Source organism: Phacochoerus africanus, chromosome 5, assembly GCF_016906955.1.
Source record: "Phacochoerus africanus isolate WHEZ1 chromosome 5, ROS_Pafr_v1, whole genome shotgun sequence".
Classification (NCBI taxonomy): domain Eukaryota; kingdom Metazoa; phylum Chordata; class Mammalia; order Artiodactyla; family Suidae; genus Phacochoerus; species Phacochoerus africanus.
In genome coordinates, this window is record NC_062548.1 from 126,498,703 (window position 1) to 126,516,189 (window position 17,487).

At 41.2% G+C, this 17,487-nt stretch overlaps 1 protein-coding gene across 1 annotated transcript in view; it reads left to right on the forward strand.

The window, feature by feature from the left end:
* The window catches only part of NBAS (NBAS subunit of NRZ tethering complex), a 360,775-nt gene that overhangs the window by 49,740 nt on the left and 293,548 nt on the right, over window positions 1–17,487 (forward strand). The window contains exon 10 of the mRNA XM_047782615.1: window positions 10,080–10,218. Within this exon, the coding sequence (XP_047638571.1) occupies window positions 10,080–10,218 (139 nt within the window). The remainder of the gene's footprint in view (window positions 1–10,079; window positions 10,219–17,487) is intronic.

A 17,487-nucleotide genomic window follows, 5' to 3' on the forward strand; every position in this document is an offset into this window, starting at 1 on the left:
GCCAGTAACCTTATCGGGATTCCTTTGTATGTTATTTCTTTTCCTTAGCTGCTTTCAGTATTTTCCCTCTGTCTTTAATTTTGGTTAGTTTGTTCATATGTGTCTCGAGGTGTTCCTCCTTGGGTTTATTTTATATGGTATGTGTTGTACTTCATGGATTTGAGTGAGTGATTCCTTTCCCATGTTAGAGAAATTTTTGGCTATTACCTCTTCAACTATTTTTTCTGGTCCTAATTCTCTCTGTCCTCTTTCTGGCACCCCGATAACATGGATGTTGGTGCATTAAATGTTGTCCCAGAGTTCTCTTAGATTGTCTTAATTTCTTTTAAATCTTTTTCTCTTTTCTGTTTCACATCAGTGATTTCCATTAGTCTGTCCACCTTGCTTATTCGTTTTTCTGCCTTCTGTATTTTGCTGTTGGCTGCTTCTAATGAATTTTTTATTTGAGTTACTGTATTTTGCATCTCTGCTTGCTTAAGCTTTAAATCTTGTATTTCTTTGCTCAGTGTTTCCTGTAATTCATCAAGATTTACCTCCAGTTTATTTCCAATGTCTTGAATCATCTTCACTATCGTAAGTCTAAAGTCATTTTCATGGAGGCTGATAATCTCCAGATCATTAGCTTTTTTTTGAGGGGTTGTTTCTTGCTCCCTTGAGATATAGTTCTCTGCCTTTTCTTCTTGTATAGATTTTTAGTGTGGTCTCTTTTTTTGCACACCAGTAGAGTTGTAGCCTCTCTTGCTTCTGATCCATTAAGCATTTTATATACATGAATCCTTTACCCTCGTGGGATAAAGGGAATATTCCACATAAATAGCTAGTACTTATTGAGGGGGGGAATCAAAAATGTTCATTGTGTGAATGAGGTCTTAGGGGATGGGATGATAACTTCACTGGCACAAAATGGAAGGAAAAGTCTTGTGCACAGAATGGGAAGGAGTGCAGTGAACTACACGGGGGGCCACAGTCTCTTAATACAGCACCCTTGTCTAGGGAAACGTCTTGTGGAGGAGATAGTGTTGAGAAGCTCCTACCTTAGAGGTTTACTCAAGGGCACAGGTAAATTGTGTTTCCCTCTTATAAGGTGTAGGATCCATTTAGACCTATGACATGCTTTTGGAAGCTAATCAGTGAGCCTTTATAGCCATTACATTGCCATAAAATTGCCCATCTTTCTTTCTAGCTCCTAAGGTCATATGTATTCTGTGAGAATCAAGGCAGTGAGGTGTAAAAAGATACACTATATTGACAGCTGGAGCAGCAGTTGGGTTCAATTGCATTAGGAAATTTTCATAAACCCTAGCTAGCCGAGATTAATAATTTTATAAGAATCGAGTCTAGCAGACATTATAGGAAGACCCATTGGCAAGGATACCTGGCAGGGAACTGTTCGCATAATTCAACAGAGAGTGGAGTTGGGTTCAGAGATAGGACTGACTTTTCTGAGAGAACAAGTTAGAGCAAGACTTAAAAAATTAAACTACTGGTATTGAAATAGAAGGTAAGAGTTTGGTTCTGAAATCAGGATTCAAAATAGACGTGGAATGAGCCATATAGATGGGTGCTTTTGCAGTGAGGTTGCCCAAGTCCATCCTAACAACTGGGAGGAAATTGGGTTTTGATGGTAGTCGTTGACATCAACTGTGGGTCGAGGGGAGGAAAGCCGTCTAAGAACTCTGTGACAGACAGCATTTTCTGTACTGAACTGGTAAATTTTTGTAGGAAAGAACATTTAAGATCAAATTAAAATTAAGTACAATTGGGAACATTTCTGTGATCCTGTAAGAGGAATGGCTTCTAGCCATGAAGTAGTAGGTAATAGTTTTGAGCTCTTACTTTGCTAGGCATGGTCTTGAGCACTTTTACTTTGGGGACATATAGTTTTTCTTTCTTTTTTTCCCTCTGCTTTGTTGGTTGTATGCAGCAAGCCCATTGGTCATGGGACAGGGTATATACAAGAGTTTCTTGCTGTTATTTCAAATTAAAGTCCTTGGCTTTAAGAAGTTTTAAGCCACTAGATGGCAGGGTCTTCCAACAGTTACTAGATTGAAGGCCCTTCTTAGTAAATCATTAACAATTCTTCATGGAATCAATTTCTAGGGTCACGTTTAGCTCTCCCAGTGCATCCGGATTGAGTGTGGTGTGATGCGTGGGGGGGTCACTATCCCTCCCGACCTTCCTCTTCTCAGATGGGCCTTACCACCCCTTCTTACTGCCCCTGGTTCTGCTCTGGCCTCTGCCTTTACTTCTGCTCAGTTAATTCAGTTCTGGTGGTTTTGTTTTGTTTTTTGCTCATTACTTATAGTTTATTTTTGTTGTCTGACACCTACATGCCTGCTTTGAGTTTTAGCCTCTTAAAACGTCAGAGCTGGAAAAGAATTTCATCCATCGTTTGTCTCAGCCCCTTCATTTCTCAGGTGGGAGAACTGAAGCCTGGAGAGGTTAAACCAAGGACAAGGACTCTGTCTTATTTGTCTTCATGCACCTGCTGTTCTTTGCACACAGCAGTGCACAGATAGATGTTTCTTGAGTGAAGCAAGTGTGGCAAATGGTGTGAAGGATATAGACACAATCTCTGTGTCCCAGTGGCTTGACATTTAGTGATGGAGGCGTGATTTAAATAACTGTTGCAGTTTAGAAGGTAGCCGGTGATAATGTGCCTGGGAAGTGAGCAAGATAAACCATTTCGTTTTGTTAAGGACCCCTTGAACTTTCTGCCCAGCCATCCCTGCTTGTCTTTCACTGGCCAGAAGCCCTCACTGCACCATCCCCCTGCAGCACACCCTGTATGGAGGTCGCCGTGCATACAGTGCATACATCGTGCGCCCTTGGCCGGGAAGGTTCTTCACCTGATCCCTTTATCTGTCCAGGACGTTGTTTAAAGGATAAATGTTTGCCTGGTGTTACATGTGAAGCCTTCCTGACCTCTTCTCCAGACAGCGAGGCTGTTTCTCTGCCTCACTCAAGGGAGTGGTCAGGTTGGCTTGTCCTTTTCCCTGGAGTGGACGGGGCTGGTTGTCATTCTGTGTGTGACTAGATGTCCACAGCCATCAGAGAAAGGAGGGTGGGGGCAGGACGCATGCCAAGCCTCACACCGTGGTTGATACTGATGCCCTGGGAGAGCTAAACACGGTGCTACAAATGGATTCTGGGAGTTAGGAGCTCTTTATTAAACAGCTCTTCATTGGCCCTGCACATTTGTCACTGCTGAGCACACAGTTTGCGTTTGTACATAGTGATGGGATGAAGGGAGCTCATATGATAAGACTATGGTACTTTGTTGCAGAGGGGTTTGAACCCCACGCCCCTGGTTCCCAGCCCCCAGTTTTTTTTTTTATTTTCCACAATATTTTGAGGTTGAAGATTATCGGGAAAGTTAATCTCTTTCTCCTACTCTCATGTTTTTAAGGAAAAGTGGTTTTAACTCCTACATATCATGTCTTTTAGCCTTCGGAATTTAATTTGTATTATAGAAATTCTGTATCTCTTTATATCTTTATGGAATAATTTACATATGTAATTTGGGATACTGTATCTTAATGTCTTAAGCTAAAAAAATAGAAGTACAGGGAATGATGTAATGAATACCTAAGTATCCTACTACCCAGGATTACCAAATATTGTCTGTTTTTCTTAAGGTGTGTATATGTATATGTATGGATACACTCAGATATAGAAATAAAAGATAATAGTACAAACAAATTTCCTAATTCCATTCCTTTTCTTTACTTCCTCTTTTCGAGGCAACCTACTCTCATGGTTTTGGTGTATAACCTTCCAATACATATTTTTATATTCTTTTTATACTGTACATGCTTCCCTGAACAAATGATTGAATTTATTAATTCATCCCTTTTTTTAAAAAAAATATATTATTTTTTTCTTCTTAGGGCCACACCTGAGGCATATGGAAGTTCCTAGGCCAGGGATCGAATCAGAGCCGCAGCTGCCAGCCTATACCACAGCCACAGCAACACAGGTTCTGAGCTGCTTCTATGACCTACACTAGAGCATGAGGCAGCGCTATATCCTTAACCCACTGAGTGAGGTGAGGGATTGAACCCACATCCTTTCAGAGACAACGTCGGGTCCTTAACCTACTGAGCTGCAAGGGAGACTCCTGTTTATCCCTTTTAAACATTTAAAGTATTTCTATATTTCTGCATTATAAATAGTGCTGCATGAAGTGTATTCTTTTACCAAGAGATCATTATGCCTATGGAAGAATTTCTCCAGAGTTGTCTTCGAACACAATTTAGGGGATTGTTGGCAGGGTGCAATTGTTAGGTATTATCCTGTCAGTCTCCAAAATGATTGTTTCAGCCTCACCAGTAGTTTGTAAAGGTTACTGTGTCCCTAAACATAGAGGGTGGCTGGTGTGTGTGTGTGTTTTTTTTTTTTCCTTCCTCTTTTAAATAGGGCTCTTTTATTTATTTATTTTTTTCAATTTTGAAGAGGTCAACTTGCAAATTTTTAAAACTTAAAAAAAATTGGGAGTTCCTGTTGTGACTTAGTAGTAGTGAACCAGACTAGTATCCATGAGGACTTGAGTTTGATCCCTGGCCTCGCTCAGTTAAGGATCTGTTGTTGCCATGAGCTATGGTGTAGGTTGCAGACACAGCTCAGAGCTGGTGTGGCTGTGGCGTAGGGCAGCAGCTGCAGCTCTGATTTGACCCCTCACCTGGGAACTTCCATATGCCACAGATGTGGCCCTAAAAAAAAAAAATTTTTTTTTAAAATTTAAACTAAAGCTGCCTGTCTAGGCCACAGCCACAGCAACACGAGATCCGAGCCGCATCTGCAGCGTACACCACAGCTCACGGTCAAATCCTTGACCCACTGAGCGAGGCCAGGAATCAAACCTGCATCTGCATGGATACTAGTCGGATTCGTTACTGCTGCACCACAACGGGAACTCCCAGGCCGGTGATGTTTTAATCTGCATTATTGGCTTTTGTTTTTCTCCTTTTGTGACTTGCTTATTCTTTGTCCATTTTTCTTTTGGGCTGGTTGTGGGAAATCTTTAGAGATTGTTTGCTAAAGCATATTCTCTGTTATGTGTATATTGTGTTGTAGATAATGTTTCCTATGTGGGACTTACCTTTGTACTCTACTTATGGATAGAACTTGTAGATTTTAATATGGTCACATTCGAAGGAGAATGTTCTAACGACACTAGGGTAGGAGAGTGTTCTCAGGTCAGCTTGCACAAAGTGTAACGGGAAAGATATCAGTGTGATGAGTTGGCTCTTTTAGAACTCTGCTCTCCCGTGGGAATTTTATATTTGTCTAGTTTCGTTACATCACTTTGTTCAATTCCGTAAGAAATACTGTTGGCATTTTATTGGCTATTTCCTTCTTTAAGGTATTGAGAGTCTGTCAGAGAACATGGCATCTCTGTCTTTATCTGTAACTCTGTCTTTTAGGAACATTTTGAAATTTTCTTCCTGATGCTTTGCTTTCCTTCACCAGCTTCTTGCCTTCACATTGTCTAGTGCATTCCTGATCAGCTTGTGACTCCCCACCCCTGTTCCTGGCCCTTTCCCTTCTCTCTGTCTCATCTTCTCCTCTATAACTGCTGGAAGGCAGCAGAATGAGAGTGAGTATCTGTAGCATCTTTCTCTCTGTGCTACTTAAGCAGGAAGTTGGAGCTTTAAATCCACTCATTCAGGAAACATTACTTGCATGTATGGTGCTGGGCCTCAGACTTCTCTCTCTTCCATTGACTGTTTTCCATGAAGTTTTGTGGTTTCACTTCACTTTGGCTACGGTTACCCAAGAAGCCTGTTCCAACACTGTGACCATGGTGGAAAGCTGATTGACTAGGCCACGTTGATTTCCTGCAAGCTGCTTTTTTCCCCTTAATCACTTGTGGATGAGCCCTATTCGACATGGAATCCTATAGAACAATAAAGTAATGGACCAAATTAACATCTTGAGGTGGGGTTGATACCTTGGCGTGCACACTGCTGGAAGGAACCATCACTGTGTGGGCTGGGCCGCATCTCTAGACATGGCTGTTATCTTTCGGGCCATTTCATTCCAAGCTCTCAGTTGCTCTTTCTTCTGTGCCCCTGATTAGAGTGTGAGCTCTGAGTGCAGGGAGCACAGCTTGCTCATTTCTCTGTGCTCAGTGCCCTGCCCATTGCCTGGCATGCAGTAGCTGCTGGTCACCCCTTTTGTGAGTATGGCGACGAAATCACGTCTGTACCCTCTGCCTTTAAGCACACATGCCTGCTTGCCTGGTAACGTGCTCTTGTAGCTGGAGCCTCCTTGTCCCAAAGTTGCTCTACCATCTGGTGGGAACAGTACACGATTAGTTCCAGCGTCTGTCTCTTTCCCACTTACTCTTCAGCCCGGTGTGAATGGAGGAAAGGCTGTCGGGACGCAGTTACTGACTCTCTTTTATGTTTAATGGAGCTTCTCCTGTAGCTGGTTTGATCTGTGCATGGCCCTGTTTATCAGAATTCATGGGGAGGAAGTGTCTTCTAGCATCAGGGCCACGGGATGAGAAGAAATCCGAAATCCTGTTAGCTCTCCTTCTATGGTTAGGCAAGGTAAGGTTTTACACACATTTTTTAATCTGAGAATTGGACATGACATCTGTCCCTTCCATGACATAGTGCAGATTAAATAGTCATGCTCACCCCCTTGAGAAAAGAATTATATGGTTAATATAAAATACATATATGCTCAGTGTTGTACAATGAGTAGCAGAAAATTACTTCAGTTTTCAGAACCTCCTGTATCCTGGCCTTTTGGGGATTCGTTGAATTCTCCAACAGTGTTTTGTTTTTATTATATCAGGCAACTGATTTTTAAAGGTATGTTTTATGAGACTTAATGTGTTTTTTTCTGTTTGAAAAAATGCCGTGGCTGAATTCAGAAATGTAGATTCAAAATTACTTGTTTTTATTTATTCAGAGGAGTTTTTCCTAACAAATTGACTTTTGAAAAAAGCTCCTTATGGAAAATTTCAAGCATTTTCCTACAAGAATATACTGACTCCCTGGTTTGTGGCAGCCATTCGGTGGCCAACCTTATTTCATCCACATCCTCAGCTCACCCTCCAGCCTTCTGCTCCTGGAGTATTATGAAGTAAATCTTGGACTGCGTGATATTTTGTCTGAATATTTCTGTGTGTATTTTTAAAAAATAAGGAATCTAAAACCAAATATGAAGTAATTATCATACACGTGTAAAGGTAATTAACAGTAATTGTCAATATCTTGAAATACATAGATGTGTGTGTGTGTGTGTGTGTTCTGAAGACACCAGGTCATTTATTCTGTAGTTGTCTATTGTCTAGATTTTTTAGATTTACCATTGTTTAAACTGTATCTCTGTGGTGGTGTTTGAAGGGTTTTTCTTTTTTCAACTGTATTTTCTTCGAATTGGTAGTTAGAGCCAGAGGAATACTATGATTTTATCTGCATTAGATACACTTTTTTTGAACTTTCTTTGGTGTTAAAGCATCACTTGAGCAGAATGGTTGCTGTTGACAAGTAATACTTGTACTACAATTCACAGTACTGGCTTGACTTTGGACCAAAATATCTTTTGCCCTGGTAAATGGGGTTAATTATGTTGTGTTAGCTCAGAGGACTGGACTAGGGTAGAAACAGCTTGATGGGTTGCTTCAAGCCATCTTCTCAGAGTTTGTTGCTTTTGATTTGCTGTGATGGAAACTTGTTAGACCGTATGTAAAAGCAGTAGGAAAAAGGTTTTGGGTGAAGGCTGAAGTGTTTGTGAATAATGCACATGCAGATTACTTGAGGAATTTTGAGACTCGGAGATAGGACTAAGCTCTGCGGCTAAACCTGGAAGGATTTTATGCAGTTTTGAAAGTTTTACGTCTGAGAATATACATAGAGATGAGGTTTTAAAAAACTGTTATTTTAAAATGGTTGGCTTATTTCAGAACAGGAACATAGTGTTGTGGGTCAATTATGCTTCAGAAGCAAACTCATAAAAAAGATCATGAGGCCGTACACCTTAAGCTTATGCAGTGCTGCATGTTGGTTGTGTCTCAAAAGAAATGGGGGAAAAGGAGAAGACTTCAGGATCTGGCATTGTCACAGCAGCAGCTTGGGTCCCTGCTATGATGTGGGTTTGATCCCTGCCTTGGAAACTTTCACACACATGGCCAAAAAATAAAGCAAAACTGAAAAAAGAAGTGAATGTTAGAAGGTTGGTCAAACAGGAAGAGGGCAGTTGGTAGAATGGGTCTGACCAGTTGTCTGAGCGCTGTGGATGGGAAAGAAACAAGCTGTGAGTTTTCTTTGGGTGCCGTCACAGAGTACCACAGATGCAATGGCTTAAAACAAATGTGTTATCTTACACTTCTGAAGGTGAGACGTCCGCACCAGGTCTTGATGAACAAAGTTCAAGGCGTCAGTAGGGCTGTGTCCTTTCTGGAGGCTCTGGGAGACGGCCTTCCTGCTGCTGCCAGCTCCTAGAGCAGCCCCAGTTCCTTGGCTCATGGCCCCTTCTGTGTTTGAGGCCAGCAGTGACGTCACTCTGACACTGACTCTCCTTCCCTCCTCCACTTGTGAGGACCTTCATGGTTATTGGGGACAACTGGACCATCCAGGATAACCTCCCTATTTTATGGTTGGTTGTTTAGCGACCTTAAATCTAACAGGTTCAAAGGTTCTAGGGACTCGGACGCGGACGTCTTTGGGGGTGGGGTGCGTTATTCTGCCTGCCCCACAGTGTAAGGACCAGCTTTACTTTGTGCACTGACCGAGCTCTTTTTGGCTGCCCTGGAGCAGGCCGAAGGTCTTGAAGGGTGATGCTGAGAGCTCATGCATGGTGTTCCCTCATGAGGTACTTTGAATTATAGAACGTTTAAAAGTTATTGGTTAACATAACCATAAAGCCAAGTCCATATTTTGATTTGTCAGCTCTAAATCTTATGATGTGTCATCATTATCTTTCACCTTTTGACTTTTATGCAGAACCTACAATCTTTTAAGTTTTGATTGATCTCTGACCATGCTCTAGAAAAAGGTAAATACCAATTTGTGTAATGAGGTGCATCCTTTTTTTTTTTTTTTTTTTTTTGACACAATGTGGGCCTGGTGATGATGAATACTGCACACCTTTGGATGTAAAGGGAGCTTAATGTTTTCCATCATCTGGAGCAGCACTCGATTATGTAGGATGGAGCCTTGTATGGATGTGACCAGAGAAACCTCTGTTTAATGTTTCCCCCCCCTACTCTTAGGTGAAAGAGAATTTCCAAAGAAGGCCTCTCCCCCCGCCCCCCAAATTAAGGCATTGAGAAGGATATGGCTTATCTTTTCTGCGACTCAATTTCCTTACTGTTATTGGGAACAACAAGAGTTTCCTTTCATATATCAGAAGTTTTACTTTCACACTTTCTTAGGCAGGTGGCTATGATGTCTTTATATAGTTCTCTGCCTGATTTACTGAATGTAACTTCACAAATTATAACTGTTGGGATCCATTATTCATTAGCTTCATTTGTGTCGTGGTCACGTAGACTTAACTTTTAGTGCTTGTTACTGTTTGCCTTGTTGGTAACTGGCCTCTAATTGCAAGGAAGTATAAAAAAATAGAAATGCGAACCAGTCATAATGGGCAGCTAAACTACTAAACAGTCTTTCTTCAGCCCGGTTATTACTGTATGGTTCTGTCCCCTCCACAGCATTCCCAGCTGTCATTTCTTTCTATCATCTGTAACCATGCCCTGGCTGCATCTGATGCACTGCTATAATTAATACATTTGTGTCTCTGAGGCCATGCATCTGTTTATTACAGTTTATTGGTATTTATAAAGTTGCTTAGTGGCCAACCTGAAAACATTTTTTCTCATTTCTAAGTTCTCGTCTGGGTTTTAGGTGTTTGAATGTGTAAATGAAAGCAGAATGATAGTGGAAAAACTATCTGGTTTTCTATTGCTTGTTCCCTCTAAAATATTTGCCACCCAGGATTAGTATATACTACTTTTATTTCAGTTTTCTTTGTGACGGTGCCTGTTTTTGCTCTTTGTTTTGATGCTGTCTTGCTCATACTTTTAATTGATGGTTTCTTTTTATCTTCCTCTCTTTCAGACTTTTACTGATCGGTGGGTGTGAAACTGCTGAAGTAGGCATATCACAAGCTGCTAGCTGTGGACTTTCTGCCTGGAGAGTTCTTTCAGGATCGCCTTATTATAAGCCAGTTATTACTGGTGGAGACAGGGTCACTGCAGTAAGTATTAGTTATGCTATTTCACTTTGCTAATAGGTCTTAGATAAGCCTTTAGTAAGTTAGAAACAGTTTGCCTTGAATGAGGAAAGTAACTTAATGCGAGTGAAATTTTGGGACTTCTTTCAAATACCAAATTTATCTAGGATGTGTTTCATTTAACTTGGGTCTCATTCTTTAGGAGCAGTATTTGCAGATGCTAGAAAAACAAATAACCGAACTGTAGTTCCATTTCTTGCATTTGCTTATTTGGACATTAACATTTGTTGAGTCCTTTTGATGTGCTGGCTGCTGTTTTTAGTGCAGTTACGTGTATTAGCTCATTTAATTCTCTCTCCCTTTGAGATCAGTATTGTTGGGAGCCCAAGCCTATTGATGAGGAAAGTGAAATTCACCGGGGTCCCCCAGCTAGCGAGTGACAGAATAAGAGTAGGGACTCTGGCAGAAGTTCCCTGGTCAAGCTCTTAACTGCCCTGGCCTTCCATGTTGTCAGGGACCACTTGTTTTATTCTAAAATTGAGCTGCTCTTTGATATCAAGCCCTCCTTTATGTGGTAATCATCAGTATAAGCTGGGCTCTGTTGTGATAGTAAAAACATTCACATAAGTGTGCAAATGAAAAATCCTGACGTTTCAGTGGGTTGCAGCATAAGCATGTTTTCCTTATTGGTGGCAAAGCCTGCTGCCGCCACCATGCCCCCTAGACAGTTGTTGCAAGGGCCGAGTTGGAGGCTGGTAACCTCTTGAGGGCGCGCTGTCTCAGCCTATGGCCTTCTGAGGGGAGGAGGGGACTGGAAGGTGGAACTCCTAACTGTCTGCCCGGAGAACTGCCATCGCTTCTGCTGACAGGTCATTGATTGCACCTCATCATATGGCCCCTCCTCCCGCCAGTGGGTGGGGACGTACGTAGTTTTCTGTGTGTCCAGAAAGGTGAGAAAAACTAGATATTAGTGAATATTAATTGTTTCTGCCACATTGGCCTCTCTGTGATACAATGTGTCTTGGTTGTTTGTGGAAAGTCTGTGATCTTAATTATGCACCCTGTGCTTGGTCCATGGCCTAATGGGTGGTGGGCACTCAGATATTTTTCCAGTGAGGGAAGAAGTCAGAAATTGGTAGAAGTGAATGTGCTCAGCTGGTTATTCCTGTAATGAATGTGTCCGTTCCATTGTTATTATTTTTTTTTCTTTTATCTTTTTAGGGCCACACCCACGGCATATGGAAGTTCCAGGCTAGGGGTCTAATTGGAGCTGTTGCTGCCGGCCTACGCCAGAGCCTCAGCAACATCACCTCCCAGCAGCATCTGTGACCTACACCACAGCTCATGGCAATGCCTGATCCTTAACCCACTGAGCGAGGCCAGGGATCGAACCCGAAACCTCATGGTTCCTAGTTGGATTCGTTAACCGTTGAGCCATGACAGGAACTCTGTTCCATTGTTCTGTCTCAGAATATATTGATTTCAAAATAATCATATGAAACAATGGTTGATGGTTTTGATGTTGAAAAGGAACCAGTGAAGAAGTACTCATGAAAAGAAATCTTTAGCAATCATAGCAAGCTTTTATTAACTTTTTTCCTTAGCTTTCAGTGTATACTGAAACACGTGATTGTGAATTTAACCAAAGTAATTTTTAAAAAAAGTTATGTCCCTTTAATTGGTTTAATATGGCACAGACCTTAAAACATTTGTCTTTGTGGATCAGTTTATTTATTTTGTTTTTTAATTTTGTTTTTTAGGGCAGTACCTGCGGCACATGGAGGTTCCCAGGCCAAGTGTCTAATCGGAGCTACGGCTGCCGGCCTACGCCGCAGCCACAGCAACACCAGATCCGAGCCACATCTGCAACCTACACCATAGCTCATGGCAACCCCGGATCCTTAACCCACTGAGTGAGGCCAGGGATCGAACCTAGAACCTCATGTTTCCTAGTCGGATTTGTTTCTGCTGCGCTATGATGGGAACTCCTATAGATCAGTTTATATTGTGCTGTGTTTGTGCTTTTCCTTCCATTCACGGACCCTCTATTCACTCTGGCCTCTATTGATTCTCTCTGCAGGGTCCAGTACGGAGTCCAGTTAAAGTATTACTAGCCCTGTTTCACAGATAAGATCTCCCAGAGCCTTAGGCTCCTTAACAACTAAAAATCAGGGCAGCAGGGGTAGAACCAGATCTTCTGGTTCCTGTTCAGCACCTTCCCTCACTCCCCACATGAAATGATATACATCTTGTTGGCACTGTCTAATTTATGCTGCGATTATCTCATAATTTATTTAAAAAAGGAGTGAAGTTGGAGTTGCTTATACATTTTGGACATATTTCATATTTGCAGTAATTGGGTCTTGTTTCTCTGATTTCGCACCCTGCTTGTCGTTTTATATGTGTGATGTATCAGGGCAGATCCTGAAAAGAGGTTGAATAGTTTGATCTCTTGATTCTAAATGTGATGACTGCAACTTATTTTTAAGTAGTTCAGTCAAAGTACATATATGCACACACGGACAAAGCAAATGGGACAAAATGTTAGTAATTGGTGAACTCAGGTGAAAGATATTCTGGTATTTCATTGCGTAGCTATGAAATTTGTCAAATTTAAAGGTTGGGGGGGGGGAAGAAAGAAAAAACAGGAAAGTGTGGAGGATAAAAGGCGAGAGAAAGCAGGCAACCTGAAGGTCTGTTTTAATAGGTTTGGTCAGGGGCGTTTGTGACAGAGCCTGGGACAAGGGGAGGCGTGGGGGACAGTCACGTGCTATGAAACCTTTTTTTCACCTTGGCTTCTTTGAATTTTCTAGTGCCTTCACTCTGCTCTTTACCAAGGTATTGGAATCTGCTTTGTGGTCCTTCTCTCTCAGGCCCGAAGCCTCAGTATTGGAGTCTCTTAAAAGAAAATTGCTGTGTGCTGACAAAATAAGTGAGGGAAATATTGAATTGCAAATTGGATGCTCCACTGTATGATAAACTTCTTGAAATGCTGCAAGTGTATTTTAATTATGTTAGTGCCTTTTAAATGTGTCTTGCAGCTAAACCCACAATCATTCTGCATAGCCTTCCCCTACCTCCAAATAATTTGAAGCTATAGGACTAGTTCTTCTTGTCAGGTGGCAGATACTGTTCGCATCGAACCTGTTATTGTTTGTTTCAGGCTGCTATTGTGTTGAGGTGGATATCGACGGAAAAATGCTGCTGACACATATATTCTTGTCTCTCCCAAAGCTGCTAGATTGTAAAAGAGACTATGCAAAATTCAATATATGCATTGACTGAAGTTTTCAAATTAATGTCAGTGTCATCTGTATGAGAGAGTTTTATTCATACATTTGTTTGAGGTCAAATCACAGCCCCAGGTCTCAGGAATGTAAAGGTAGCAGGCCTCATGGCATTTACTGTACTGGAGGATATGGCTGTGTCTGCAGAAAAGGACAAGAAGCCATAGCAGATCCTGGGTTAGAGTTCAGTAACTGAGGGAAAGGAAGGAGCCCGGGCTCAGGAGTCAAAAGGCTGGGGCTGGAATTTTAGCCAATCACTTCCCACTGGTGTCTTAAGGCGCTTGCCAGGATCAAAGGAGGTGATACATGTGAAGGCACTTGATGAATGGTAGAATGTTCACCAGTGTTAGATAGTATTACCTTTTTTTTTTTTTTTTTTCTTTTTAGGGCCCCACCTTTGGCATATGGAAGTTCCCAGGCTAGGGGTCCAATCAGAGCTGCAGCTGCTGGCTTATGCCACAGCCACAGCAGTGCCAGATCCCAGCCTCATCTGTGACCCACACCACAGCTCGCAGCAACACCAGATCTTACCCAGTGAGCAAGTTCAGGGCTTGAACTCTGGGCCTCATGGATACTAGTTGGGTTTGTTACCACTGAGCCACAACGGAGACTCTTTTGTTTGTGTTTTTAAGGTGGAATTTTATTTTTTTATGTATTTTTGTTTGTTTGTTTGTTTTTAAGGCTGCCCCTGCGGCATGTGGAAGTTCCCAGGCTAGGGCTCAAATTGAAGCCGTGGCTGCCAGCGTATACCACAGCCACAGCAAATGCCAGATCTGAGCCCCCATCTGTGACCTGTGCTGCAGCTTGTGGCAGTGCTGGATTCTTAATCCCCTGGAGTGACACCAAGGATTGAACCTGCGTCCTCATGGATACTAGTCGGGGTCTTAACTCACTTAACTCACAATCCTCCAACGGTGGGAATTTTAGAAAAAAAAAAGTATAAAAGTGAACAAAAGTGACTTTTGTTATTGATGCTGCTGTTTTTTCATTGTATAGTGTTGTGGAAAGAACACAGGCTTTTTGAAATCCTGTTTCCCTGTGAAAATAGAAGTATTCAGAATATCTTCATAACATCCTGCCACCTGCCTACCTCTGGGTTTAAATTCCCTAACTTTTCTCATGTTATTTATAGGTGAACTGTACTTGCACCAGCTCAGGCCAGCTCCTTATTTGTCCACCAGATCTCAGACTCTGGCTTATTGAAGGGTATTTTTCCAGATCATGAATCTTGCTGCCTATTAGGTTTATCAGAAGCAACATGCGTTTGGTTTTCCCATTATAAAAACTCTTTAGTTTGGGGGATTTAGACACCTTACTGAATCCTGCTCCCACCCCATTTCTTTCCTCCTCTTGTGCATCTTTCAGAGTTGTCTCCACTTGATTCCAATTCCTCTTTTTCCATCCTCTGTTGAATTCACTTGAATGGGGCTTTATTGCCATGACTTCACTGAAACTATCTTGCTGATGTAGCAGTGCCCTCCAGTATTTTACCAGTCTTATCATTTCATTGGTATTCTTCAATTCCTCTTGATTGCATATACAAAAATCAGTGAGTTTCTTTTATTGTCCCCTTTCCCTCTTCTTTCTCCTTCCTTTTTAGTTGTGTTATTTCTATTGTGTCAAAACATGCAATATTTGTACATTAGTTTCAACCCTTATTCTCATGCTGCTTTAGTCATACATGTTCATTTCGATATTTAAAAGTTCTCACTGTCACTTTTGTTTAAGTTTTCCCAGTCTCTTGTTTGGGTGAAATTATCCTCTAAAGATGTTTGAGACGGGCTCGTAGATGCAGAGTTCTTTAAGTTCTTGTGTGTTTGGAATTGTTTTCCGCAGCCTGGATTTGAAGCGGAACTTGTCTGGACATAAAATCTTTGGTTTACCCATTCTTTGATTGATTGCTCTGCTTTGGATGTGGAAATTGAAAGGTTGATGTAAGTCATATTATCTGCCCTTTGTATGTTATTTGGCCATTTAGTTTGGAGGCCTTGAGGATTTTCTTTTTCTTTGAAATCTAAGTTTCCCTAGGATATTTCTTGGAGTTAATTCTCCTAGTACCTGTTTATTCTTTGAATATGTAGATTGAGATCTTTTTTTCATTATAGCCCAAGTGTTTTCTTGGACTGCAATTTTTAACAGTGCTTTTAGCGAGACTTTAGGTCCCTTTGCTGGCTTGCCTTGTCTGTTCCTTGTCTGTTCTCTGGACCCAGCCATGTTTTTTTCAGCCTGCTTTTGCTCACCACCAAGCCTTGTGGTGGCCTGGGTTGAAGTTTGGGTAATTCTCTAGCTTCATGTTAAGCTGAGGGTCTGGTTTTCATGTAGATTTATTTCTCTCTTGTGTTTTCTTGTTTTTGGAGGAGATGTGGAGCTGGGCCATCAGTAGTATTTTTAGCTACTCAGAAATTCTGCTAGGAACATTTTTAACCTGCGTGAAAGAATACCCCCTTTTTTGCCTTTTCCTTTTAAATTAAGGTAAAATTCGTATAACGTAAAATTGACCATTAACTATTTTAAAGTGTACCATTCAGTGGCTTTTAGTACCTTCACAGTTTGAGCAACTATTCCCGCTATCTAGGTTCAGTACGTTTTCATCACCCCAAAGAGAAATGGCAAGCCCATTAGACAGTCATTCCCTCTTCCCCCCTCTCCCCAGCTCCTGGGAGCCACGAGTCTGCTTCTGTTGCTATGGATTTCCCTATTCTGAAAATGTTATATAAAATGGGATCATATTATATGAGACTTTTGTATCTGGCTCCTTTCATTTAGCAACATATTTCTGAGGTTCATCCAAATTGTAACATGCAACAATACTTCATTCTTTTTATGACCGAAGAATATTCTCTTGAGTGGGTATACTGCATTTTGTTAATGCATTCTTACTAAAGCATTTGAATTGTTTCTACTTTTTGGCTATTATGAGTAGTGTTGCTATGAAGAGTTATGCAAGTATTTGTTTGAATAGCTGTTTTTAATTCTTTTGGGTATATACCTAAGATGAAATTGCTGGGTCATATGGTAATTCTCTTTAATTTTTGAGCAGCCGCCAGGCTGTACCATTTTATGTTCCCACCAGTAATGTACTATTGATAACTTCAATAATACTTACTTTATAGTTCTAAAAAAATACATGCATCTCTCCTTGTTTTTGTAAGCATATTTCTTTAAAAAATAGAAAAAAAAATTTTTTTTAATTTTTATTTTTGCTTTCCAGGGCCGAACCTGTGGCATATGGAAGTTCCCAGGCTAGGGGTCAAATTGGACCCGCAGCTGCTGGCCTACGCTTCAGCCACAGCAACGCCAGCTCCTTAACCCACTCAGTGAGGCCAGGGATCAAACCCACATCCTCGTGGATCCTAGTCAGGTTCGTTAAATACCGAGCCACAAAGGGAACTCCTATAAGTATATTTCTTAAATCTAAAGATGAAAAAATAGTCTTGTGTTGATTTTATTTCAAATACCTTTTTTAAAAAAAATTTTTATTTTTTTTTTGCTTTTTAGGGCTGCATCTGAGGCATATGGAGGTTTCCAGGCTAGGGGGTCTAATTGGAGCTACGCTGCCAGCCTATAGCACCTACACCACAGCTCACGGCAACCGGGATCCTTAACGCACTGATGGAGGCCAGGGATGGAACCTGCAACCTTGTGGTTCCTAGTCGGGTTTGTTTCTGCTGCACCACAAATGAGAACTCCTCAAATACCTGTTTCTAAATGATGGCTTTTCTTTTCTGGTATTTTTCAAGAGTAGGATTAATTACTTCAGGAGTGAAATTTCTCTTGGGAGTATTGACCTTTTTCATGGTGATGCTAGGATAAAATGGTAATGTGGGGTGGCTACGTTTGAGAAGAGCCACTCATTAGAGTAGATTCTAATTTGCCTAGGTTGTACTAGACTTATTATATATACATTTAAAAAACATTCGATTATGGGAAGGAATATTTTGTAAGATTTGTTACTTGGTGAAATTTTTTTCCCCAAATCTTACCATGATACTTATTCATGATTTTC